Raw genomic sequence first — 27,750 nt, forward strand, 5'->3', positions numbered from 1 at the left:
TCTTTTATATCTTTTGTGTAAGTTTTGAGGCCGTTTAGACCCAAGATCAGCACTTCAGATACACCTAAGAAATGAAGTACTTCGAATAATTTCGAATTAATGATATCTATGTTTCAAATCAATCAGCCAAACGTACAAGGAAAAGTCGAAGTAGTTAAAAACTGATCTGGCCCTCGCGCGCGTGATGGCAGAGTATCCTTGAGAGAAAACCAATAGAAAAGTGACAGCTTTCACCTGAATTTCGAAATTATAAATATAGACACAACATTGCTGAGTCATGCATTAAGTAGCAAAATGTTATTATATTTTGGATACACATGATTAAAACAAACGCTATCCCCAAGTCCTTTGTACTAGTTCGAGCTCTCAACCCCGAGAACGAACGAGCACTATCAATGCCTTATTGTTTCCGGAAAAACAAAGAGCCTGAAGGCGTGAAATGAAGCATGCAGTTCGTCGAAAAAGGCTAGATTCTAGAATACCCGGCCACTAGGGGACTGCGGACTGCGGTAGCACTCCAGTTTAATACTTAGATCATCCACTACGGGACTGCGGACCGCGGGTAGCACTCTAGTTTAATAGATTCCTCGTTCTTTTATCCATCCACTACGGGACTGCGGACCACGGTATCACTCCAGTTTAACACTTAGATCAATTACTTATTCATCTGTTGAGCGCGGTAGCGCGGACCATCGGTTTCAGAGCAATGCACCTTACGAGTGGACGGGTATTCTGAAATTGCTCCGTCGAGAAAGTTCTTTAGTTGCTTGCTTCTACGTCGGATTCGGTCCAATGTGTTTTTAGTCTTTTGCAGGTTATATGCAACTCGATTTTAAGTACAAATTTTAACCTGAATTCTATCCGGCTCCTCGGTCGCTTAATCCCCGAGAGAGACGTATGATCAAATTAACCTGCGTGAAGATTTCTGCAATTTTACACTCGCTCTAGATTTTTTTTTAGTCCCTTAAATTAAATTGGTGCGAAAATATCAATACTTCAATTTTCTTTTAAAACGTCACACATGCGTGAAGATTTCTGCAATTTTACACTCGCTCTAGATCTATTTTTAGTCCCTAAAGTTAAATTGGTGCGAAAATATCAATACCATGCAATTTATATTTTGGTACGTCGATTTAAGCCTGTAGAGACTTAAGCTTTCCCCACGAGCTTTCTCTACGTTCAGCGTTTTGAGATGAAGTTTTGTGTAACGTTTTGCATTCATGTTTACGCAGGATTGCAACGCAATAACGTTTCTTAACTTTGAAATCTTTTGGTATCTAATAATACTGATAATAGATTTGAAAATAATTATCTAGAGGCATGGGGATCGATTTGCACTGTCTAATCATGATCTAAGTCATCGTGAGAAGTTTAAAATTGAGGAGCACGTTCTCTTAATTTTCCAGGATACAAACTAAAGGCTTGTTAGCGAGAAAATGGCAGTATTGGTTAGCGAAAGAAATCGACTTGGCATCAAAGATATTTCATCAACAGTAACGGTGCCCAATAATCCAAGAGCAAAGCTGATGTACTATCTTGACTGTGTGGCAGTGGTTATCCAACTAGACGATGCAAATCTGACCAGGTTAAGGGACTTTCGCAATCACTACTTACTAAACGAGTCAGAGATTGACGCACTCTTGGCGCTTGTGATACTGTTCAGCCCTGACGAGCTGTTGGGCAAGGTATTCTTCCCAAGCGAAGACTGCGGGGGACGCAATAACCAATTCTTAGAGCTGAATGCAGTGTCTCACACGTTAGCTGTGGCAGACAACATTCTGATAGGGGGCGAGAGGAAGAGAGTTGCTAAAGTCATGTTCTTTCAGAGATCGTGGATGGAATGCAACTACTTTTCCCCCATAAGGTCATTCCAGGGTCGTCTGCAAAGGCTGGCCCAAGGGCTACCAGGAAGAGCACCCACTCCCCCAAGGGCACTGCCTCTCCCTAGACCTCGTACTCCTCCCGAAACCTGTATTTGCAACATTTTGTAGTAATCAACTTTGCTTTATCTGTTTTATATTTTTAAACGACTATAATCAGTCAAGTAAGAATTTTTAGTTGAACGGACCTAGAACACAAACATAGGTTTCCATCAGTCCTTCATAAATCTAAAGAAAAAGGTTAACTTTTGTAATTGTATCCTGTGTTAGACAGATATGTAATTAGGGTTGAGGTTGAATGTTCTTGTTTTTGGCAATTTAAGTCTGACTGAACGTTCTTAAGAACGTTAGTTAAGGTTGTTAAGTTACCAGTGTTATGAAGTATTTTCGTAAATCAAAGCGCACTTGAGATCGGAAACCTATTCTCTCCTCTGCATAGGCCTCTTTTGCGCTTGAGCGGAGACAAATAAGAAGAGTGAAATAATGAGTACCACGGGGGTTGAGCGGAGACAATAAGGGACTGGGGAGAGAGTATAATAATGAGTGGGGGATGATGGGAAGAGAGAAAGAAAAGAAGGCTAACTTTTCACCAGCCTCCCACGGAAATACGGCGCCATTTTGAAAACATTATTTGACAGAGGCTTCCACTTTTTCGCTCTTCCTATCGTCCTACGCGCCCCCTTTCCGACTTTCTTCTCCTTCTTTGTGAAGGAGCCTCTGCGAAGGAGAGAGCGTAACCTATCAAAGAGCATTATTTGCTGTGTATTGATGTGTTATCAAGTTATCTGTGACATGCTTGCTCGGGTTACTCTGTTGCTGTGTACAAGACAACGCGTCAGCTAATTCTCGGCAGATTTTATCCGTATTGATATCATTCTGAAAGGGGGCGAGAGGAAGAGAGTTCTTGACCGATCAGCTTCATTTTAAGAAAACCAATCATGGCCGAAATAGAAACGTTCTTAACTGACTGTTTCTCTGGGTATGTTCTTAGAATGTTCTTAAAATTGATAAATCTCAGCCTCAACGTTCTTATAAAAAGGAAACTATAAGCAAGGAACCGCACAACGAAAATGCTGAAGGTATACGCAGGATCTGTAAAAGATCTAATCAGCCAAAAATAAAAATGAATCAAATTTATGCAAGGCTGGACTGCGTAGAAAACTTAACACGACAGCGACATGATAGAGACCAAACCGAGAATCAACAGAATGCGGCAACCGTGGACAGCTGTTTCGAGCTGGTTGGCTCTGGTCAGCACGGTGTAGCACGGCAAAAAGTAGAACACCAACGCGAGTCGAGTGTTCTACCAAATGCACGTGGTAGCCGATTTCGGATGGTCCCAAATTCAGACATCCGTCCACGTCATAGCGCGTGACTACGAACAATGAACAAAAGAACTGAAATATCATGTCGCTGTCGTCAAGTTAAATGAGAAAAGCAAAACTTTCCTTCACAGGTACATGGCCAAACCATGTTAAAAGGTACAGCATATCGGATCTAAAAAGATCTACGGTCCAAAACATAAAAGCAAACTATAAGTAAGGAACCGCACAACGAAAATGCTGTAGGTATACGCAGGATCTGTAAAAGATCTAATCAGCCAAAAATATAAAAATAAAAATATAAATGAAACAAACTATAGCCGCTTGGGCTTCAGAAATTAAGGTGTGAAAGAAAGACTGAAAGACTGACTAGTAATGAGTTCAATAGTCCCGTGAGACTTACAGTCTCAGAACGATTTAGCTCAAAAATATGTATAATAATGCATGTATCAAATAAAGAACAAAAAAGCAGGTGTGCCAGCTAGTTGTTCCTGTAAAGAAGAGGGTCACTCAATAAATCAGCGATTGTCTTAATCCACCAATGAAAGTTACACACTAAGTTAAGTTACTCACTGTTTTAATCAATCAATCAATCAATGTTTATTTTAAAATATATCATAAGTAGTGGCTTGCTTGTTGTGCAAATAGCTACAACTAATCGAGGCGGTGCAAGACGAACGCACGAAAATGACAACGGTACAAACTACTAAGACACTTAGTTGTACACAGGAATACAGATTTAAAGTATTTTTCAATGATTGTCTCATTCTAAAAAAAGAACATGTAATTTCTAAGTACAATGACTTTAAAGTTGAAAGCAAAAAATGTACTGAAGTACAAACTACTAAGACATTAACCTGTACATACTAATACAGATGTATGGTACTTCACATGTTTGTTAAAACTGAAAGGGATTCACTCAGTTTAAAAGAAGATCTCAATACTATATACATCTCAAGTAAATGAAAACTCATTTAAAAGGAACGCCTTGAGTTGTCATTCATTTTTTATCATGTGACTTACTTACTTTTATTTTTTTTCATATACTCTTAGCATACGATTAGTATTGTCAAGCACTTTTAACATGAGCCTTATTTAAAACTATCTAACTTATTTAAAAGCAACGCCTTGAGCTGTCATTCATTTTTAATCATGTAACTTACTATTACCTTTTTTTTTTGGATATTTTTAGCATACGATTAGCATATATTTTCAAGCACTTTTAACATGAGCCTCTGGCCCGGGAGATTGCCCACGCACTCTCCTTACGTGTCATTGACATTAAATTAATTAATTGATTAATTAATTAATTAAACTAAATAAATAAATAAATAAATGAATAAATGAATAAATGAATGAATGAATGAATTACTCATTTTAATAAAGTTCTAGTAATAGGACCTCTATGTAAACCACTCTTGTGATGGAGCATCCTATTAAAAGATTGTTATTATTATTAAGATTTTGTCAGTGACCGTAACAAGATTTTATTTAACCTTCGATCAAGAAGGAACGTTTTAAAAGATCCTTTACTAATAGATGTCTTTTCAGCTTATTTAACTATGCATAATTAAGTTGTCCTGATTTTTTGTTTACATGGACGTATCTTGTATGTCTTGAGCTTTTGGCTTTGAATTTAAATCGCAATTGGATTGTAAAGTACTGTTTGAGCTGGATCTGTTTTTCGCTCCATTGCCCGCTTTTGGGCCCTTCAGGGTGGCAAATTTACTCTTGTAAAGCTCCAGAGACCTGCCGCTGACTGCAAAGGACAGGAAGATGAAAAATCCTGCAAAGAATAATTGAAAAAGATCGTAGAATGTTTACGACGCCTGTGATAAATGTCCATGGTCAATCTGTTAAGACCACAAATGTTTTTAAATATCTGGCTGGGCGTTGTTTTGGATAGTACTCTGTCGTTTAATGACCACATAGAACATTTAAGAAAGGCGTTATTGAAGGTACTAGGAGTATTTTCCAGGGCAAGGCCAAGGCCGTTAGGAAAGGCATTAAAAACGATGTACCTAACGATGTACCTTTAAGTTATGCAACTTCCATATTCATAACTATAACACAAGAACGAGTACAAATCTTTCTCTGGAAAAAGTATCATTATTATTATTATTATTATTATTATTATTATTATTGTTATTATGGTTTTTATTAACGTCAGTAACTTATTAAAACAAAAAAATCAAAAATAAATCCAGACTTCAGCGGAACTCGTCAACAAGACCTTACGAAACCAAAGCATTGTGATCATTGGCTACGACGGTCTCTTTTTATTTTAACAATATATAAACACCTCACACATAACAAAAGGCGCATGATTAAATATACCTTGGAGACTGTTTAAAACAACATACGGGTACCACAGGAATGCCAAAGGCTGGTAATTTGCAGCAATCCCAAAAATCCACGTGACCCCCATTACCGACGACATTTTGACACAAATCAGAGCTATGCTGGAGCCATGTCGCTGATTGGTAACTCTTTGTGTTCTCTAAGGAAAGAAATATGTAATTATTCTCTACCATGGCAACCGATCGAATATCTAGAAAGTCAACGACTCGTGAGTAAAGTAAGCCAAGTCAAGTATTACGAAATTTGTGGCTGACATTTTCTGAAATAAATAGATTTTCGTTACAACCAAATCCGAATTTCTGAGTTGATATCCAAAGAAATGAACTGTTGGGTACCGCTGAGCCACCAGATCGTTGTGATCGCGGAGGCAATCTGTCAGTAAGTCACTTATTCACCCTCTGTCGGCGTCAGCAACAACACCAGCTTACAGTCAGTCAGTCAGTCTGTCAGTCCGTCACATCCGAGTCCGGTCAGTTGATTACTGGCCAGACAGTCGGATAGTAAACCAGGCAGTCTAGCGTGTTACTCAGCGATAAATGGCTCGTCAGCCAGTCAGTCGAGACTCTTAGAGCTAGTCAAGCCAGTAGTAGTCTGTCAGTGTTAGCCACACAACAAACCATCAGCCGAAAATTATAATATTAGATGTTTTTAACTGAGTGTCATAAAACGAAAACCCTCAATTGAAAACCGCTTTAGTTAGAAATTTAGTGAAGTATTTTGTTAGCCAGCCAATCAGCAAGGTAATCAACATGAGAGGGACAACATCCCTTAGTCCGGTGATTGGAAATGGATGTAGGTAATACTTTTAGTATCAGTGGCTTTACTACCTTCCTTGTTTTGGCGATGTGGATCACAGTGTGTCCCAATGCAAACACATTGAAGAGCAGTAGCAGTGTAGCTGGCAGAACAAATGAATAAAGAAGGCCTTGAGGCTCAGGTATGAAACAGGCCGCTTCTCCTTGCCCTTTAAAACAAAAATATTGGATTATAAAGTATTCAATCCGGCTAAATATTAATTTAGAATTTTAAAATAATGTCGATTGTTGAAATAATCTTTAAAAACCAATCATACTAGTCAGTAAAATTTAAGTAACTTGCGGCGGCTACTTGCAATTCATTTTAAACATGTCCAAAGCATGTCAAAACATCTACTGTAGGTATTAACAGTTGGTATTGCATTAAGTGATGCATGGTGTGTTTAAAAAATTGTAAGTTTAGTTGTGCAAATTAAGGTAAGACGGTACATAGTGGTGTTTTTGCAAAAAAAATCTGTTAAAAAAAGGTATAGAGGAAGCTACTTAACCATTGTAAGGTAACCCCTGAATATATTGGCCTTCTTGGCAATACATCAGTACCCATTACTATGTGGCTTGGAAAAAATCGATTGATGATCGATATCAATAGGCTGGCGTATTGACAGCAGAGGCTGTGGTCGAGTACTTCGACACTCGCAATCTAAGAGCCAAGCCAGACGGCAACACTCTGACAGCTTTAGTGGACCAACTTGGCTCCCAACACTCTGTCTTATTGTAAATAGCACTTGCAACGCTCACTCACCATAACCAAAATATCCCCTTTTGATAATGTGGTCAATTATCACACAGATGGACACGACCAATGCCGGAGTTCCCCAGGCATAGAATGAGACGTTTCTTGTGGTTTCCTTGATGGTTTGACACAACTGCAACTACGTATAGATAAAAAATGTATTAAATAATGAAATAAAACTGTCATATAAATGGGAGAAGAGAAAAGTTAATCAATTTAAGATTTCTGGATTGTGGCAGACTGAACAACTCAGAGCTTGACATCTGTGCAACACTAAAAGTTTTATTCTTACCGATAGGTCAACTTGTCAGCATTCTATGTTTTAAAGGCAAAATTATCTATGTGTATAGACATAGCGACAAATATATGCCGTCTTTTCCCGGACACTGGAAGCTAATACGACAACTAACAACTGTAGAAACTAGGTTAGGTTGTCTATGAAGCGTAATATATTCATGAACGGTGGAATTAGGGCATCTTCTTAAGATGATTCATTGAAAGCCAATGAAATATTATCATAATAATAAAAGTTGAGCAAAAGAAGAAATTTATTCTGGATAGATTCCTCCCTCTCTCTTGTAAATAGAAAGCTAGAGGCGATGTCACTGTCCAGCGAATTGCCTACAAAGCCAGACATTGATACGTTTACGTGATCGTTCATAACACGATTAAACGACATCACACTCGGCCTCTTTAAAAGTAGTACCACTAAAAATTCCATTTTTCTGGTTCTTAGAAGTAGAATATGTATGTAAGAAATACATATGATTGGATTCAACTTACCCGAAGTGGTAAAAGTCCGGTGTACATCATATGCCATGACATTCATCCAAGTGAAGGAGGACAGGACAAAGAAATGAAGAAGAACCGCAATCACCAGACACTGCTCTTGATTTGCCAGTGGTGTCTCCACTGCTGAGAAAAACATGGCTTGGTACGCCAGCAGAGACAGCGCCAAGTTTATGATGATTTTCCCTGGCAAGTTACGGAGTTCAGCAAACAGCAGGTACGTGATCAACAGAAGAACAAGAGACAACATCGACACAACGCAGCCAATAGAAGTGAGAATTTGGAGAGATACATATGCATCCGTTGTTTTGGTCTTAACGATGCTTTGTACGCTCACCGTTGTCGTCGTGTTTCTTGAAAAATTCACACACAGCAGCAATTTGTTATTGCGAATTGAGTAAGATGTGTTGCTGTAAATCTTGTTGTGAGGTTTAATGTAGACGGTACCGTTGGGTAGCTGTTCGTAATCACCTTGGTTGAAAGATATGAAAAGACAGTTTTGACTCAATTCTGTTTCGAGGGATGCAGGCGTTGTGTTGGTCTTAACGATACTTTGTTCGCAAGCCATCGTCGTCGCGTTTCCTGAAAAATTCACGCACAGCAGCAATTTGTCATTGCGAATTGTGTAAGATGTGTTGCTGTAAATCTTCTTGTCAGGCTTAACGTAGACGGTACCGTTGGGTAGCTGTTCGTATTCGCTTTGATTAAATGGTATGCAAAAACAGTTTCGGCTCAATTCTATTTTGTTCCTTGTATTTCTTTTGAATGCGTTTAGTTTATTTTGTCTATGACCACTCTCTGATCCCGCTGTGGAGACAATCATTTTACATTTTCCAGTGTACGGGTCGTACACCTCATTAATGGCACAGGACCAAACCAGCTCGATAGTTTGCTGCAGATTCAGCAATTTGTCATTCACTTCAATACTGAACGTGGATGTGGAACTAAAATCAAATGGGATTGTAAGCAAAAGTAATCTCCGGCCAGTTGAAAAATGGCATTCGTCATTCAGCCATGGTTTAATACCGTTATACAGGGCGCATTGCGGGTTTCTAAATCGTACGCGTGTAAAGTTAAGGAAACCACGTTGTACGCATATTGAGAAAGCGTAACGCAGACATTCTGTTTGGCAGTATGATTCTTTCTGCTCTTGGCTACCGTCTATACAGTCGTGGAAACGAGGGATGCATCATTTCAAATATTTCAGCTGAGATGAACTCGGACTCTTTCTAACTGGGCATTGCGAGTTCAAAAACTCCATGCTCTCGCTAAAATTAAAAGCTGTCGTGTTAAACCATGGCCATTTGCCACAATCGAAGTTAAGCCTCCAGTAAGTCGTATTCACAGCACTATTGCATCTTGCGCAGAAGATATTTCTGTAGGTTATGTGACTGTCTTTGTCAAACACAGGCAAGTTATCTAAGGGGTCACTTTTGTCCTCATCCTGGCATTTTTGGCGCACGCTCATATCTCGCCAGTTCCTTGGACACGTGTTCCAGAAAATATAGCCTTCGTACCACCAAAAACCTTCCCTGCGGATTTCGTGGGAAAGGCAGGTTGTCTTCCGGCTCAGTGGATTTCCTTGAGGGTTAACACTTTTTCTGCACCTATCAAAAACATGATAGTCGCCATGTAAAATAATTAGATGCCTTGTTTATAGTGTCAGCGAACTATGCTACCAAGTTCCACTCAAACTAACGAAAAGCAAATGATTCAAACTGAATAGACAGATTATTAATCCCAACGAGAGGAAGGTAGGGCAGCTGGCTATTTACAAGCATAACTAAAGAGATGAACTCGAGGCTGCCACGAAATCGACGAAACCACCTCATAGATGCGAGTATGTAATCTTCTAAAGAATCCACACGTTATTGCAATTCAAACAACGCGAGCAGAGATAATAGCAGCCCATGTATATTTGCAAGCTTTATTAAATTATATATGTTGGGTTGCAACATGAACCCAGGGTGAGAAACTTTGGGAACAAGGGTGATTATTCTAGTTATTATTTTATTTCTCTTTAAATTTTTAAAACTAATGGAGATCGTGATCCAGTTTTATTGTTTGAGTTTACAGGTGGGATGGTCAGATTTTCTACAACTTTTTTCATGAATAGTCAATTCTCAATTCTGGTCTGTCATTTAAAATGCTAATTACAAGGAATTCCCCCAACTACATGTATGTTCTCGTGATCTCCGTTTCAGTTAAGTTAGACGTATTGTATGCAGTTACTCTTGGATGTACACGAGGGTCATTCGCTTTTCTTTGTTGTTGTCGGTGCGTTGTTTACTTAACGATAAGAAAGACTTTTTGTCAGAGATGATCAGAGTATCAAGGAACTTAAGGCTGAGATATTTATGCCTTTGAACCCAATGAGAGTGATTTGTTCAAGGCAAACAAAGAGATTAACAAAATCGGGTCATTCAGTGCCAATTTACTTGTAAGTTGACAGAAACGGGCGAAATTCTACGTGTACGTTGCGTTGCATTCAAACATAAACTTACAGTGCATTGAAATCAAAACAACAGTCACCAAATTCATCACAGAGTTTATCACAGAAACATATAAAAGGTACATATCCATTATGCATCCGTGTAGGAATGTCTCTTTGGTCCACACCACACCGTCCGCTGCAAGTGTACTTTAACTCATCGTAAATTGGTATCGGATTCTGAATCCGCCGTAACCAACGGCGGATTTGTTGATCCCAGTCGGGTCCTACCAGGTCTGAACAGATTACAAACATATATTAGATCGCATAAACCTACATGGCTCACGTTGTTAATCTTATATAAAATTGTAACTTAAAAGTATCTAAAGTATGTCAATTACTAAAAGACCTGGACAGTTTAATTAAATTCAAACTATTTATTGTAAAGAGGGAGAGAGAGAGACTTGCCGTCTTGTGAAAATTTGCTCTATTAATGCTTATTTGATGTGCTTGATCTTTTATTAAAGTAAAGCCATATGGACATATTGATTGCTGGATTAAGAGTTAAGGTGACTACTATCTTACCATCCGTTGGGACTGCATCTGGGATGCATTTCCTTCGCATTAAACTAATGAGAAAGGTGTCAGGAGAAGGTGCGGTGGCCACAGGTTCAGTGGTAACAGCCACCATTTTAGAAGCTGCAGTCGTGGGACTCCCTAATGTGGAAAATAATCGATGAAAATAATTAATTCCATGACCTTTTTTTCACCAATCGTATGCTCTAATCTCTACGTTCTGTGGGAAATTTAGCAAACTAGGTCCGTTGTTACAGGTTCATGTGTCAAGCGTGTTGCATATTGCCTTGGATCAACAATGTCGAAAGTGTCCTGTGCCTACACCATTGCTGATCTTAGTAGTAGACGCGAAGCATGGCACATTTGAATCTAGTAAATGGTAAAGTAAGCCATAAATGAGTAGTTGAGAGGTGAGAGCATCTGATCAGGTGTACAAAAATTCATCATGGGCTGAGAACCTCTCAGGGACTTAATTTTTGTTTTTTTTCCGTACCACACACACGGCTAGGAGACCACAACAGCTTAACCAATTATAATGGTCCCATTAAAAAAATATTTTGTAACCATTCGCCACGTACACCAGTGCAGAAGTTACATGTTTCATTTCACTAGATCGTTCATCGCTTTAGAATAGAACATTTTTGGCCCGATCGGACAAGGACTTAACTGCAGTGCTCTTATGGAGGACCGCGTGGTGCGAGTCAAACGCCATATATCTCTCCCTATGGGTGGCTTTACGGTAGACGGTTGCTTCAAAGTTGGCCATTGTCTTGTCGACATACAATGCCATCATGAAAGGTACCTCACGGCTAGTTTCCCTTTTAACAATGATTTGGATCGATTGCTGGATAGCTTTTGTGCTGTAGCGTTTTCACAAGGCTCGATTTTACAGCGGCACACACAGCGTCGACCTATTGTTTCCAGGAGCTCGGTCTGACGAGGAAGGTGAATGATGCTCTTCGCTTCAGATCTTCCGTCACCACTGAGATTGACCATGAAAGCTGACGCAGGAGAGGGCATGACGGTTCCACAGATTTGGTACTAGTAGGTGTTTTTTCGCTTCAGTAAAGTTTGTTGTTGACAAACATGCAGAAATGCAAATGGTCAGCCATGTCATCAACAGGGATGGAGGTTCTATCCTGTAATGTGTCATCGTTAGAAAGCCAAACAGTAGCAACTTGAATGGCAAGGTCCACGGGAATTAAAGTAAACAGAGAAAAAACATCAAAAGACATTAAATCGTAGTCTTCTCCAAGCATGATATGTTTCGTCTGATTGCAAAATCGATTCTCATACCCGATCGAAAATGAAAATTTCAACTTCAAATTTCAATTTCGATCGAAAATTTCAACCTTCATTCATTACATTTAAGGTAATCTGCTAATTTATAGATTACATCAACTTAAGACAAGGACACGAAGTGCTAATGTCTAGCAATATAATCGACTAGGTCGATAATATCTAAATTTACCTGTACTCTGTGCAAAAGTTTCTCCCCAATCATTCGTCCCGCAAAACACAACAAGAAGTAATACAACTGCCGCTGGTGTGATACGGCCATGAATTAACAGCATTTTTTGATGCACTTGTAACGTTAGTAACGAGAGATCTTTGCAAGCGATCCACTAATAATTACTACATAGTAAGCTGATTATGGACCTCTTAGACTTAATATCTTTTATAAAATGAATCCTCTTAGACTAAATATCTAAGTAAAATGAATTAATAAGCCCAGGGCCCAGCTTCTTCTACCAAGATGGATTAACTTATCAAAGGCAAGATGGCACTGACAGCCATGGGGACCCCGGGCATCTAAGACGGCCAGAAACAAAATGCATGAATAGCCAACAACCACGGCGCTAAGTAATAAAAATAGACAGCCAGTCGACAACATCACCTGATGAAGACTAGCACCGGTACTTAAATGAGCAGTCGAAATGATCCAGATCGTGAGACAAAGGAGGGAAAGAGCATTGAAACGAAACATTTTGTCAATTATTTTAGTTTGTCCTGTAGTTTGTCGCTTTCCCTTTTTCCTTTATAAGTTTAAACACCAGCTGCCTGACAATTTTCTAGGTTTTATCGTTTACAAATGGTGAAAGTTATTGTGCTCAAACTCCCTAGGGCAAGGTAAAGTGGCTAATAAGCTATTTTTTATCAGCGAGGTGTCCTAACCATTCTTATTAATATTGATGGCAACTTTGTGGCAATTGCACGCACCTTTTTCTTGCTGAATGAATAGTATTTACTCCGTTAAATCCAAACACTGATCCACTCAGTGAAATCAATACTTTCAGAAAAAAATCTTGCGGTGGATACATACATAAAAGTGAACTAAGCCTAAATTGACAAACTTTTATCTAAATTTATTTTATCAAACAAACTTTTATCAAATGGTCAAAGTAATTTTGCAGAACTCCCTAGGGCAAGAAAAAGTGACTAATAAGCTATTTTGCAGACTGAGAAGTGTCCTAACCAGACTTATTAATATTGATGGCAACTTTGTGGCAACTGCACGCAATTTTTTCTTTCTGAGTGCACATTATTTACTCCACTGATCCACACCGTGAAATCAATACTTTCAGAAAAATCTTGCCCTGGATACATAAAAGCGAACTAAGCCTTAACTAACAAACTTTTATCAGTGACCAAATGTTTTAATTTTGTGTTCAATTTTCTCTGTTTTCGCCCCAATCTTCCAATGGTCTCAGATCCTACAAATTCAAAGAAAACATGTTGACTATTCATGGATGATTTGTCGACGTTCAAAGCCAAGTACTCTCACTACTACTTAGCACAAGTAAACTCGAGATCTAAGTACAAAAGCTGGAAAAATTAAAATTGGGATAGATATCTAGTATACAATTTGCTTCATATTTTAGCACCTGCTTACAATGAAACAGCATTTGCATGTAATTCACAAAACGAACCTTCTTGTATTTTATGATATAAAAACGCTTTATTTAGTTTAGCCAAAACGGTTACTAGCTCACATTTTTGATCAGTTTCCTTAATCCGTAACCAGTTTCCGGCAGACCGTTTGAATAAAATCTAAATACCTAACACAAACTGCTAATACAAACAGAATATATTCTACAACTTTTCTGTTGTCTCTTTGTTACTTAGCACGAGATGTATAATTAAACTGATGAAACTCCGTTCTCAGTTCGCAGACGATTAATTAAACTGAAGGCACAAAGAAAATCGAAATAAAAGCACGAGATGTCTTACTTAGAAACGCCAGCTAGGTTTTACACTTTGATTGGATCAGTTGTATGTATAAAAGGTGATTAATCGCTTCAACAGCCTTACTATTAGGTTTTATTTATAACTTACCTTAATAAAAAGGAGAACTGGTTCCTTTTTTAAACTTCAAACCGGTGATACCAGCACGCCAGCGAAGACACTAAAAAAAATTCACGCTTGTTTACTGAAAAAGGTAGGCCGGTGCTAACGTTTCCCAGCTTGTCGTTGAACAAATGTTTCACTCTGTTTAGTTCAATTGATGTTTTCCCTAAATATATTTTTCAAAATTTCCATAATGACTTGGCTCAGAAAACAATCATTTACGGTAAGTTTTAATTAAAATCTCTAAGTTGTTATATCTAACAGATGAGAGGTGTTTTCGGAATAATTGCCGATCAATTCAAACTTTCAACTTCCTTCCCTCCTCCCTCCCCCTCTCCACCCACCACAGACACGGACACAGTGAAATAAATACTTTCAGAAAAATCTTGCCATGAATGTACAAAAGCGAACCAAGCCTAAATTGGCAAACTTTTGTCAGTGAGAAAATGTTTCAATTTCTCGTTTTACCCGTTGATTAACTGGTTTCAAAATTTACAAGGGATTTTACAAAACGTGGTAATCCAAGACCTTAAAAAAAATCCCTCTAACATCTGTAACATTGTTAACGAGAAGTGGGAGGCAAAGTTAGGCATATTGTTTTTTAATTAGTAAGTAATAACACTAGCACCGACGAGCATGGGCTTTTAAAAAATGGAAATTTGGCGCCAATCCTGAAAATTGACACAATAATTATTGCTTTTCTTTGCATTTGGCCGTCAAATGGTCTCAAATTCACATAAAATATGTTGAATATTCACAGATGATTTGTCGCCTAAAGCCAATACAGTTTAATCTATTCGTATGCTTTAGCCTAAGCATTTAAGTAGAAGAAAGTTTAATTAGTTTAGGGAGCAGAATCTTATTTTCACGAAATTACGAGCATATTTGCTCCTTCGAAAACGAAAGGAATTAGTTTGCCAGTGGAAATTTTGAGTGGACGTCTTACTGAAGAAAACTTTACTTGAGAATTTGCTCACAGCCAAATTCAACTCGACGGTTCACCGAAATCAACCGCTGGGTGCTCCTGATACTCTCGCCATGCTTTTTCCCCTTGTCTCAGCTATTACAAGGATAGCTTTGCTTTTTTGGACACATAAAAGCGAACTAAGCCTTAATTAACGAACTTTTATCAGTGATCAAATGCTTCAATTTTGTGTTCAATTTTCTTTGTCTGCACCGCAGTCTTCAAATGGTCTCCGATCCTACACATTCAAAAAAAACACGTTCACTATTCACTATTCGCAAACTTAGGCAATAAAACGTGTACATTTTATTTTATCCTTATTGATATCATTCTGATAGGGAGCGAGAGGAAGAGAGTTCTTGACCAATCAGCTTCATTTTAAGAAAACGAATCATGGTCGAAATAGAAACGTTCTAATAACCCTTTAAAGGGACTATGTCACCCCATGCGCGTGCGCGCGTTCATGAGAGGCACTTTGAAATCGTTGGCCCAACTTTTTCAAATACCGTCGGAGAGTTCAGGAAGCTGTTTTCAGCTATTTTTATTGCGTTCATCTTCGGAAAGTTAGCTGAATTTTTTATTTAAAAACGTTCTTTAGTAATTACAGAATGTTTTTGTTGCGATATTTTTGAAAGATTTTGTAATGGAGGAAAAGCAAAAATCCCACGACGAGTTGTATTCAAATTAGTCTCTACCAGACTCTACTGCGCATGTGCCCCAGCTGACATTACCAGGTGTGTGGTTTTTTTTTCAATGACTTTTTGGCAATAAATAGTCTGAGCCACTTAATTTCTCCATAAATGGAGATGAAATAAAAATATCTGTTACCTCTCTGGCCGATTTGTGGATAGATTCCAGGACCTGCCAAGGCAATTTGGGCGAGTTTGGAGTAGTAAAATATTCAATGGATTCGAAATTTTCCTGGTGGTACTGGGTGGTTCGACACTTATAAAAAAAACTATGAAATGGAAAGAGCAGGAGTTCTACGCTCGCGCTATGGCTGAATTACCCAGATACCAAGGTCTGACCTTGAGGTTTGCTGTAAATATAGACTTTTCATTTTTGAACAAATTATTTGGATTAAAAATTGACGATAAATAAGTGTAATTTTTGATGTTATTATTTGGCCGAACAATTGGCATTTAGGACTTTGTTGCCAAACGAACGGTGATATGCAGCGCAAATCGGGAGGCGTAGTCGGTTTGCTGGGTTTGATGATGGAAATATACATCAGCTGGTGTCATTCACACATTATCATGACGTTTAGCTTAAGTTAAACAAGGAGCAATTCATAGAAGCAAGTACGGTGTTTTCGTCACATATATGTGTTGTTGGGATGAAAAGGGTTAACTGACTGTTTGTCTAGGGGTATGTTCTTAAAATTGATTAATCATTATCTCAGCCTTAACGTTCTTAGCAAAAGGGTTTTTGTAAAAGAAACTATAGCCGCGAGGGCTTCAGAAATTAAGGTGTGAAGGAAAGACTGAAAGACTGACTGGTAATGACTTCAATAGTCCCGTGTTATACACAAAGTATTCAATTAAATTACATAAACGAATCAGTTTAGTCTCTATTTTTACAGTCTCAGAACGATTTAGCTCGAAATATGTATTACAATGCATGTATCAAATAAAGAACAAAAAGCAGAAGGTGTTTGGCCTTTTTTTTTTAACAAGCAAATGGAAATTGAGAAATATTTATTTTTACATTGTGCAAAAATGAAGTACACGAATCTTTGTCTTCCCTATCATAGTTTACAGGCTTTGACAGATTGTGCTTGTAAACTCAAAGAAGTAGCAAGTATTTGTCTGAAATTATGCCCTAGAATAAATTATGCCGATGCTAGCAGAAAGCGCAAACACGGTGTTCTGTAAAGAAGAGGGTCACTCCAGAAATCAGCGATTGTCTTAATCCACCAATGAATTACGGTACACACTGATGTGAGTTACTCACTGTTTTAATCAATCAATCAATCAATCAATCAATCAATCAATCAATCAATCAATGTTTATTTTAAAATATATCACAAGTATTGGCTTGCTTGCCGCGCAAAGAGCTACAACTAATCGAGGCAAAGCAAGACGAATGCAAGAAAATTGACAGGTACACACAAAGACATTAGAGAGAGTTAGCCTCGCGTTTACTAACGCCAAACGGGAAACGTCAAGCCGCTGTTTGTTCTAAAAGGCATAAACTTGTGTTTCTCGTACTCACTTCTCTCTTTTTCATCTTTTCTCAATAGCTGTCGCCGACTGGGTGGAGATAAGCTTAAACCAAAAACCTTCATTGTTTTTCATCAAAGAGAAAATTTCAGCCTGGCGTTTGCCGTAAACGCAATGCTAAATCTCTCTATTATGCGTATTTTCGAAGTTTTTCCAAATTGAGCGACGAGGGAAATTTGCGAAACCCTTGAAAATACAAGTGAAAATTAATCCTTAATTCTACGAGGACTCATTGCGATTACGCGTTTATAACATAGAGGGGAAAATTTTCTAAAAACAATCGAGGCACTTTGCGTAAAACACTCAGCCCCAGCCCGGCGAAAAAGCACTCACTCGCGAACTTGAAAACAAACAAACAAACGATTCACTCGTTTCTTAGCCAAAACGAGAAAAGGTGATTATTATATACGTGTATTTGTAAGAGAAAATACCAGTTTAATTCATGAGAAAACTAACAACAATTAAACCAGGTATATTTGGCATCACACATAGAGCATAGAGCATATATCCGGTTTAAAAAGTCCAACTCCAAAGAACCTGAAAAAATTCGTTTTTGCTGCAGCAGCACAAAACGAAGAAATCAACTAAATGTAGAAATGGCGCGCTCAGCCAATAAGGCAGGAAGCATTTTCGCCGCTCGACCAATCAGGAGTGAGTAATTTTGCCCTCGGTGAAAGAAAATTAAGAAAAAATGTCTTCTATTTCGACCAATCAGCATTCAGTAATTTTGCCCTCTATGTTATTAAGTGCATAGTACATACTAAAATACTATATATATCCTTAAGTTCATGCTTTTAACTCCGAGTAAAAGGGACTCATTCAATTTAAAAGAAAATCTCAATAAAATACTATATGCATCTCAAGTCGATAGAAACTCATTTAACAGGAACTCCTTGGTATGATATGTTAATTTTTATTTACCATGTAACTTACTGTTATCTTTGTTAGATATTCTTAGCATACGATAAGTATTCTCAGGGAATCTTAACATATGCATGAGCCTCTGGCTTAGGAGATTGCCCACGCTCTCCCTGTGTTAAGCGACATAAAATAAATTACTTACTTAATTACTCATTTTAATAAAGTGGCAAAGATTTCGTGATGGGCCGCTCTGCGCGATAGAGGACATGATTTATTAATAGATGTCTTTTTCAACTTATTTAACCATGATATGTATAATTAGGATTGCCTCCTTGTACTGAGTCATACATCTATTGTAAATGTGTTGCGCATACATTGTAACAAATAAGTAAAGACTATTATTACTTATATAAAAGTTGTCATTCAACTTTTAAATAAGCAACCTCATTTTACCTATAAGCTAAAATTGATTTTCCTCCACATGCACAACTCATACTTTTTTTGTTTAAACTGTTGCTGTGCTGAACTTTTGTTTACAGTAACGTTTCTTGGTATGTCTTGAGCTTTTGACTGTTTTTCGCTCCATTGCGACCTTTTAGGCACTTAAGGGTGGCAAATTTACTCTTGTAAAGCTCCAGAGACCTGCCGCTGACTGCAAAGGACAGGAAGATGAACAATCCTGTAAAGAATAATTGAAAAAGATCGTAAAATGTTTACGACACCTGTGATAAATGTCCATGGTCAATCTTTTAAGACCACAAATGTTTTGAAACATTTGGGTGTTGTTTTGGATAGCACTCTGTCGTTTAATGACCACTTAGAATTAAGAAAGGCGTTATCGAAGGTACTTGGAGTATTTTCTAGGGCAAGGCAAGCGTCACACTGGAAGCTGCCAATCGAGTTTATGCAGCCATGGTCTTGCCCACCCTTGATTATTGTGATGTCGTGTGGCAAGAGTCCAGTCAAGGAAATGATAAAGTGGTCGAGCGTCTACAGGGAAAAGCGGCGAGAATAATTTATTCTTCTACTTAGTTTATTCTTCTTTATTCTTCGGCAGAGCTGTCTACCGACGAAATCATCACCAATTTGGGTTGGGAGGCTAGTTAATGATGAGAGACACATCGCCTTAGCATGGTTTTTAGTAACGTCAGTAACTTATTAAAAGAAAAAAAGATGAAAAATAAATCCAGACTTGAGCGGAACTCGTCAACATATACAAGACCTTACGAAACCAAAGTATTGTGATCATTTGCTAAGACGGTCTATTTTTATTTTAATAATATATAAATACTTCACATAGAACAAAAGGCGCATGATCAAATGTACCTTGGAGACTGTTGAGAACAACATACGGGTACCACAGGAATGCCTAAGGCTGGAAATTTGCAGCAATCCCAAGAATCCACGTGACCCCCATTACTGACAACATTTTGACACAAATCAGAGCTATGCCGGAACCATGTCGCTGATTGGTAACTCTTTGCGTTCTCTAAGGAAAGAAATATGTAATTATCCTCTACCATGGCAACCGATCGAATATCTAGAAAGTCAACGACTCGTGAGTAAAGCAAGCCAACATTCCAACATTTGGGTGAATCGTGAGCCAATCAGTCAACATGATCACCGAGGTATTCTGAGCCAATCTATGAGTCGTTAGGACAATCAGTCAGTCAGTCAGTCAGTCGGATAGTCAGTCAGTCCGGTCAGCCCTTCAGTCGGTAGATTAATCAGACACCAGACAGCCGGCCATCAATTCATCACTGAGACACTCTCTCAATAAGCAATTAGTGAGTCAGTCACGATTAGTCTGGAAGTCGCTCATGCTAGCTGACCTATAATATATCACATCATATCACATATCTTCCCCGTTGAAAATAAAAAGAACAAATTTTCCAGTATTACGAAATTTGTGGCTGACATTTTCTGAAATAAACTTTAGATTTTCGTTACAACCAAATCCGAATTTCTGAAGTGATATCCAACGAAATTAAATGAACTGTTGGGTGCCCCTGAGCCACCTGGTCAGTAAGTCACTCATTCACCCTCTGTTAGCAACCAAACCAGCTACAAGTCAGTCAGTCAGTCACATCCGAGTCCGGTCAGTCGATTACTGGCCAGACAGTCGGATAGTAAACCAGGCAGTCTAGCTTGTTACTCAGCGATAAATGGTTCGTCAGCCAGTCGCGCGAGACCCTTAAGCTAGTCAAGCTATTAGTCAGTCAGTGGTAGCCACATAGCAAACCATCAGCCGCAAATTATAATATTTGAGGTTTTTAAGTGAGTGTCGCAGAATGAAAACTCTTAATTGAAAACCGCTTTATTTAGAAATTAAGTGAAGTATTTTGTTAGCCAGCCAATCAGCAAGTTAATCTACAAGAGAGGGACTGCAACATCCCTTAGTCTGGTGATTGGAAAGGAATGTAGTTAATATATTGAGTATCAGTGGTCTTACTACCTTCCTTGTTTTGACGATGTGGATCAAAGTGTGTCCCAAAGCAATCACATTGAAGAGCAGTAGCAGTGCAACTGGCAAAACAAACGAATAGAGAAGGCCTCTAGGCTCAGATATGAAACAGGCTGCTTCTCCTTGCCCTTTAAAACAAAACACTTGAATTATGGAGTATTCATTCCGGCTAAGTATTTATTTAGAATTTTTAAATAATGTCGATTGTTGAAATAATCTTTGAAAACCAATCATACTAGTCATTAAAATTTAAGTAACTTGCGGCGGCTACTTGCAGTTCATTTTAGACATAAACCAAAGCATATCAAAACATCTACGGTAGGTATAGGGGAGATTACTTAACCATTGTAAGGTAGTCTCTAAATATTTTGGTTTTCTCGAGTACTAAGCCAGGCTGCAATTGCCGAGATCGTTTAGACAGCAACACTCTAACAGTTGGACAAACGTGGCTCCCAACACTCAGTCTTATTATAAAAAGCACTTTCAACGCTCACCTACCATAACCAAAATATCCCCTTTTGATAATTTGGTCAATTATTGTACAGATGGACACGACCAATGCCGGAGTTCCCCAGGCATACAAGCAGTATCCGATGAGACGTTTCTTGTGGTTTCTCTGATGGTTTGACACAACTGCAACTACGTATAGATAAAAAATGTATTAAATAATGAAATAAAACTGTCATATAAATGGGAGAAGAGAAAAGTTAATCAAATTAAGATTTCTGGATTGTCACCACTGAAAACAACTCAGAGCTTGACATTTGTGCAACACTAAAATTTTTATCCTTATCGATAGGTCAGCGTGTCAGTATTTTATGTTTCAAAGGCAACACTATCGGCTATGTGTATAGACATAGCGACAAATATATGCTGTCTTTTCCCAGACATTGGAAGCTAATACGACACCTAACAGCTCTAGGAACTAGGTTAGGTTGTCTTTGGTGCGTACTTCATTCATGAACGGTGGAATTAGGGCATCTTTTTTAAGGGGATTCATTAAAAGCCAATTAAACATTATCATGAGAATAAAAGTTGAGCAAAAGACGAAATTTCTTCTGGATAGATTCCACTCTCTCTCTTGTAAATAGAAAGCTGGAGGCGATGTCAAGTCCAGCGAATTGCCTACAAAGCCACACATTGGTACCTTTGCGTAATCGTTCATAACACGATTAAATGACATCCCACTACTCGGCCTCTTTAAAGTAGTACCACTAAAAACTCCATTATTCTGATTATTAGAAGTAGAATATGTATGTATGAAATACATATAGTTCGATTCAACTTACCCGAAGTAGTAAAAGTCCGATGTACATCATATGCCATGACGTTCATCCAAGTGAAGGAGGACAGGACAAAGAAATGAAGAAGAACCGCAATGACCAGGCACTGCTCTTGATTTGGTGTCTTCACTGCTGAGAAAAACATGGCTTGGTACACCAGCAGAGACAGTGCCAAGTTTATGATGATTTTCCCTGGCAAGTTACGGAGTTCAGCAAACAGTATGTACGTGATCAACAGAAGAACAAGAGCCACCATAGACACAGTGCAGCCAATGGAAGTGAGAATTTGGAGAGATGTATATGCATCCGTTGTTTTGGTCGCGTTTCTTGAAAAATTCCCGCACAGCAGCAATTGGTCATTGTAAATTGTGTAAGATGTGTTGCTGTAAATCTTGTTGTGAGGCTTAATGTAGACGGTACCGTTGGGTAGCTGTTCGTAATCGTTTTGATTAAATGGTACGCAAAAACAGCTCTGCCTTAATCCTGTTTCGTTCCTTGTATTTCTTTCGGATGCTTTTAATTTATTTTGTCTATGAAAACTCTGTGATCCCGCTAAGGAGACAATCATTTTACATTTTCCAGTGTACGGGTCGTACACCTCATTAACGGCACAGGACCATGATGCGCACTTGATAGTTTGCAGTCTCATAATTTTGTCATCGACTACGATACTGTACTTGGATGTGGAGCTAAAATCAAATAAGATTGTAAGTGCCGGCACTGGTCTAGAGAGAGGCATAGGGTAATACTCGCAGTGGTCATTCAGCCAAGGTATAATACCGTTACACAGGGCGCATTTCGGGTTTCTAAATCTGACAAACTCACGGGGAACTGTTACACAAATTGGGAAGGCGTAACGCAGACATTCTGTTTGGCAGTATGATTCATTCTTCTCTTGGCTACCGTCTAAACAGTCGTGGAAACGAGGGATGCATCGTTTCAGATATTTCAGCTGAGATAGACTCGGACTCTTTCTAACTGCGCAGTGCGCGTTCAAAACGTCCATGCTATCGCGAAAATTAAAACCTTTTGTGTTAAACCATTTGCCACAATCAAACATAAGCCTCCAGTAAGCCGTATCTACAGCACCATTGCATCTTGCGCAGAAGACATTTCTGTAGGTCACGTGACTGTCTTTGTCAAACACAGGCAAGTTATCTAAAAGGTCATTTTTGTCTTCTTCCTGGCATTTTTGGCGCACGCTCATATCTCTCCAGTTCCTTGGACACGTGTTCCAGAAAATATAGCCTTGGTACCACCAACCTCCGTTAGTCACGTTGTTTTCGTAGGGAAGGCAGGTTCCCTTCCGGCTCAGTGGATTTCCTTGAGGGTTAACACTTTCTCTGCACCTATCAAAAACATGATATACTCCATGTAAAATAATTAGATGCATTGTTTATAGTGGCAGCGAACTAAGCTACCAAGTTGCAGGCACTCCACTCAAACTAACGAAAAACAAATGATTCAAACTGAATAGACAGATTATAAATCCTAACGAGAGGAAGGTAGGGCAGCTGGCTATTTACAAGCATAACTAAAGAGATGAACTCGAGGCTGCCACGAAATGGACGAAACCACCTCATAGATGTGAGTTTGTAATCTTCTAAATAATCCACACATTGTTGCAATTCAAACCACGCGAGCAGATATAATAGTATCCCATGTATATTTGCAAGCCTAATATTACATTATCAGATATATATATTCGGTTAGCTAATTACTAGGAACTCCCCCAACTACATGTATGTCCTCGCCATCTTCGTTTCCGTTAAGTGAGACGTATTGCATGCAGTTACTCTTTGATGTACCCGAGGGTTTACTTAGCTTTGTTCAGTTCAACGATAAGAAAGAGTTTTTTTCAGAGATGATTAGAGTAACAAGGAACTCAAGGTTGGGATATATTTATGACTTTGAAGCCAATGAGTAGTGATCTGTTTAATGCAAACATGGAGATTAGCAAAATCTGGTCATTCACCGCCAATTTTCTTGTAAGTTGACAGAAACGGTCGAACTTCTTCATGTACGCGAGCAGATTATAATATTATAAGCGATGCATTCAAACATAAACTTACAATGCATTAAAATCAAAACAGCAGTCACCAAGTTCATCACAGAGTTTATCACAGAAACATAAAGGTGAATATCCATAATGCACCCGTGCAGAATAGTCTCTTTCATCCACACCACACCGTCCGCTGCAAGTGTACTTAGACTCTTTGTGTGTTGGTATAATCCGACGTAGCCAACGACGGATTTTTTGATCCCATTGGGGTCCTACCAGTTCGGAACAAATAACATACATATATTAGGCCGCATAAAGCTACATGGCACACGTTATTGATGTTATACAAAATTTTAACTTAAACGTATCTAAAGTATGTCAATTACTAAAAGATCTGGACGTTTTAATTAAATTCAAAGTATTTATTGGAAAGAAGGAGAGAGAGAGAGAGAGAGAGAGAGAGAGAGAGAGAGAGAGAGAGAGAGAGAGAGAGAGAGAGAGAGAGAGAGAGAGAGAACCTGGCCGTCTAGTTGAAAATTTGCTAAATTAATGCTTATTTGATGTGCTTGTTTTAAAAGTGAGGCTATATGGATACATTTATGGCTGGATTAAGAGTTAAGGTGACTCCTATCTTACCATCCGTTGATGCATTACCACCCGGGATGCATTTCCTTCGCATTGAACTAATGAGAAAGGTGTCAGGAGAAGGTGCGGTGGCGACAGGTTCAGTGGTGACAGCCACTATTTTAGAAGCTGCAGTGGTGGGACTCCCTAATGAGAAAATAATCAATGAAAATAATCAATCCCATGACCTCTTTTTCACCAATTGTATGCACCGAACTCTACGTTCTGTGAAAAATTTGGCAAACTAGGTCCGTTGCTACAGGTTCATGTGTCAAGCGTGCTGCATATTGCCTAGGATCATTGCTGATCTCAGCATTAGACACGAAGCATGGCACATTTGAATCTACTAAATGGTAAAGTAAGCCATAAATGAGTAGTTGAGAGGTAAGAGCATTTGATCAGGTCTACAGAAGTTCATCATGCGCTAAAAACCTTTCAGGGACTTAGTTTTTGTCTTTGTTCCGTACCACGTACAAGGAGACCATAACAGCTTAACCAATTATAATGGACCCATTAAAAAATATTTTCGGGTAACCATTCGCCACGTGCACCAGTGCAGAAATTACATGTTTCATTTCACTAGATCTTTCATCGCTTTAGGATGGAACATTTTTGGCACGATCGGACAAGGACTTAAAGTGCCCCTAACCCTTCAATTTGTTTTCTCGTGGTAGATTTCCATATCTTTCAAGAACTCATTTTCGAAAAATTTTTTGAGAAATATTGAATCCTTTTTATTTTACGAGCGCTAAAAGTTACTGAAATTTTTAAATTTTTGCGCCCTTTAAGCCCCGCTGGACAAATTTTTCCCTCGTGGGCTCATTAGGAACGAGCCAATGAGAAGCGTCCGATATTTGACACTTTCTTAGCTGTGACGTAAGAAAAGGACACCAGAAGGATTCAGAAGGATTCAGAAGGAATCTTATGCATGCTGATTCCTTTCTCTACATTGCGAGAGTTGCTGCATCCAAAAACCACACATTTTCCAACCATTTTCTCTGTTTACAATTGAAGCATTACCGCGAATCTTCGGATATTTTTGCACGATGTCCTTTTCTTACGTCACGCTCCACATTTGGCCGAGTGGGGGACTAATGCGAACGATAGGTGAAAATATCGACAAGACTGCCTTCACTTCTAGCGCTCGTAAAAAAAAAGGATTCAATATTTCTCAAAATTTTTTTCGAAAATGAGTTCTTGAAAGATATGGAAATCTACCAAAAGAAAACAAATTGAAGGGTTAGGGGCACTTTAACAGCAGCTCTCTTATAGCGGACCGCGTGGTGCGAGTCAAACGCCAGATACCTCTCCCTATGGGTGGGTTTACGGTAGACGGTTGCTTCAAAGCTGGCCATTGTCTTGTCGACATACAATGCCTTCATGAAAGGTACCTCACGGCTTGTTTCCCTTTTAACTATGATTTGGATCGATTGCTGGATAGCTTTCGTGCTGTAGCGTTTTCACAAGGCTGGATTTTACAGCGGCACACACAGCGTCGACATTTTTTTTTCCAGGAGCTCGGTCGGACGAGGAAGGTGGATAACGCTCTTCGCTTCAGATCTTCCGTGACCAGATTGGCCATGGAAGCTGACACTGGGGAGGCCATGGCGGCTCCGCAGATTTGGTACTAGTAGGTGTTTTATCGCTTCAGTAAAGTTTGTTGTTGACAAACATGCAGAAATGCAAAAGGTCAGCAATGACATCAACAGGGATGGAGGTTCTAATTGTAATGTGTCATCGTTAGAAAGCCAAACAGTAGCAACTTGAATGGCGAGTACAACAGGAATTGAGGTGAATAGAGAAAAAACATCAAAAGACACCAAATCGTAGTCTTCTCCAAGCATGATATGTTTCGTCTGATTGCAAAATCGATTCTCATACCGATCGAAAATGAAAATTTTAACTTTCAATTTTAATTTCAATTTCGATCGAAAATTTCAACTTTCATTCATTACATTTAAGGTAATCTGCTAATTTATAGATTACATCAACTTAGGACAAGGACACAAAGTGCTAATGTCTAGCAATATAATCGACTAGGTCGATAGTATTTAAATATTTACCTGTGCTCTGTGCAATAGTTTCTCTCCAAATATTCGTCCCACAAAACACCATAAGAAGTAATACAACCACCGCGGGTGTGATACGGTCATGAATTAGCATCATTCTGTGATGCACCTGTAACGTTAGTAAAGAGAAATCTTTGTAAAGCGATCCACTAGTTTTTACTTCATAGTAAGCTGAGCCATGTACCTAAACATATGATGGACCTCTTAGACTTAATATCTTTTATAAAATGAATCCTCTTAAACTTAATATCTAATATAGAATGGATTACCTTTTCAAAGTCAAGATGGCAAAGCCATTTTATGGGGATCCCGGGCACCTAAGACAGCGAGAAACAAAATGCACGAATCGCCAACAACCGCGGTGATAAGTAATAAAAATACACAGCCAGTCAACAACATCAGCAGATGAAGCAGGGGCGTGGCCAGGATTTTTCCAGAGGTACGCACAATTTTCCAAATCTTCCCGCATCCCCCCCCCCCCCCTCATTTTTTTTTCAACGTGCCATGATGCCATGATTAAAGTTTCTTTTTTATCAGGATGGTGAGGTTATGCTGTAAGTGTAAGCGTAATATGAATGGCAACTACGCCGTTAAATACTTTGCTGCTTCCTTGTGTTCATTGAAGTGCTTCGATCCCTTCGTTCATTCATTAAGCCAACAAGCTAGTGGTATCTCAGGGTTTTACTCACAAATGAGCACTTTTTACCACTGTGGGCCACATCATAGTTTTTGAGCAGCATTAAGTACACGCCCAGTGTAAATTTTCAAGTAAACAATCAAAGGGAACATGTCTATTGATCAAAATCGCCAAGAGAAAAAAAACTGAGGCACTGTAAATTTATATAACTATAGATAGTTAAGCTTTCATAAAGGCAAAAGGGATATAACGGTTTACTGTTACAAACATAAAGCTAACTGTCTGTCGTTCCTGCCAGCAAAGACAAAAAATGACCTCATTTAGGTCTATTTCCTTGTGTTTGTGAATATGTATTACGGATAGCGAGGA

At 38.7% G+C, this 27,750-nt stretch overlaps 2 protein-coding genes across 2 annotated transcripts in view; one reads left to right on the forward strand and one right to left on the reverse strand.

Moving 5' to 3' along the window:
* Positions 1-2,742, forward strand: part of LOC146484449 (uncharacterized) — a 3,396-nt gene extending 654 nt beyond the window's left edge. The window contains exon 2 of the mRNA XM_085104536.1: positions 1,407-2,742. Within this exon, the coding sequence (XP_084960662.1) occupies positions 1,437-1,991 (555 nt within the window). The 5' untranslated portion in view covers positions 1,407-1,436 and the 3' untranslated portion in view covers positions 1,992-2,742. The remainder of the gene's footprint in view (positions 1-1,406) is intronic.
* Positions 2,743-3,276: 534 nt separating this feature from the next.
* On the reverse strand, positions 3,277-27,750 carry LOC146484450 (uncharacterized). The gene is made up of 9 exons (XM_085104534.1): positions 27,014-27,750; positions 26,739-26,853; positions 24,688-24,822; positions 24,122-24,323; positions 22,056-23,398; positions 21,265-21,405; positions 6,391-6,527; positions 5,540-5,702; positions 3,277-4,988 (listed from the first exon to the last, which is right to left on the reverse strand). Exons 2-9 carry the CDS (start codon positions 26,839-26,841, stop codon positions 4,795-4,797), a joined length of 2,418 nt encoding a protein of 805 aa, XP_084960660.1. The 5' UTR covers positions 26,842-26,853; positions 27,014-27,750; the 3' UTR covers positions 3,277-4,794.

This window comes from Pavona decussata, unplaced genomic scaffold (assembly GCF_977016875.1).
Source record: "Pavona decussata unplaced genomic scaffold, jaPavDecu1.1 SCAFFOLD_32, whole genome shotgun sequence".
Lineage (NCBI taxonomy): Eukaryota > Metazoa > Cnidaria > Anthozoa > Scleractinia > Agariciidae > Pavona > Pavona decussata.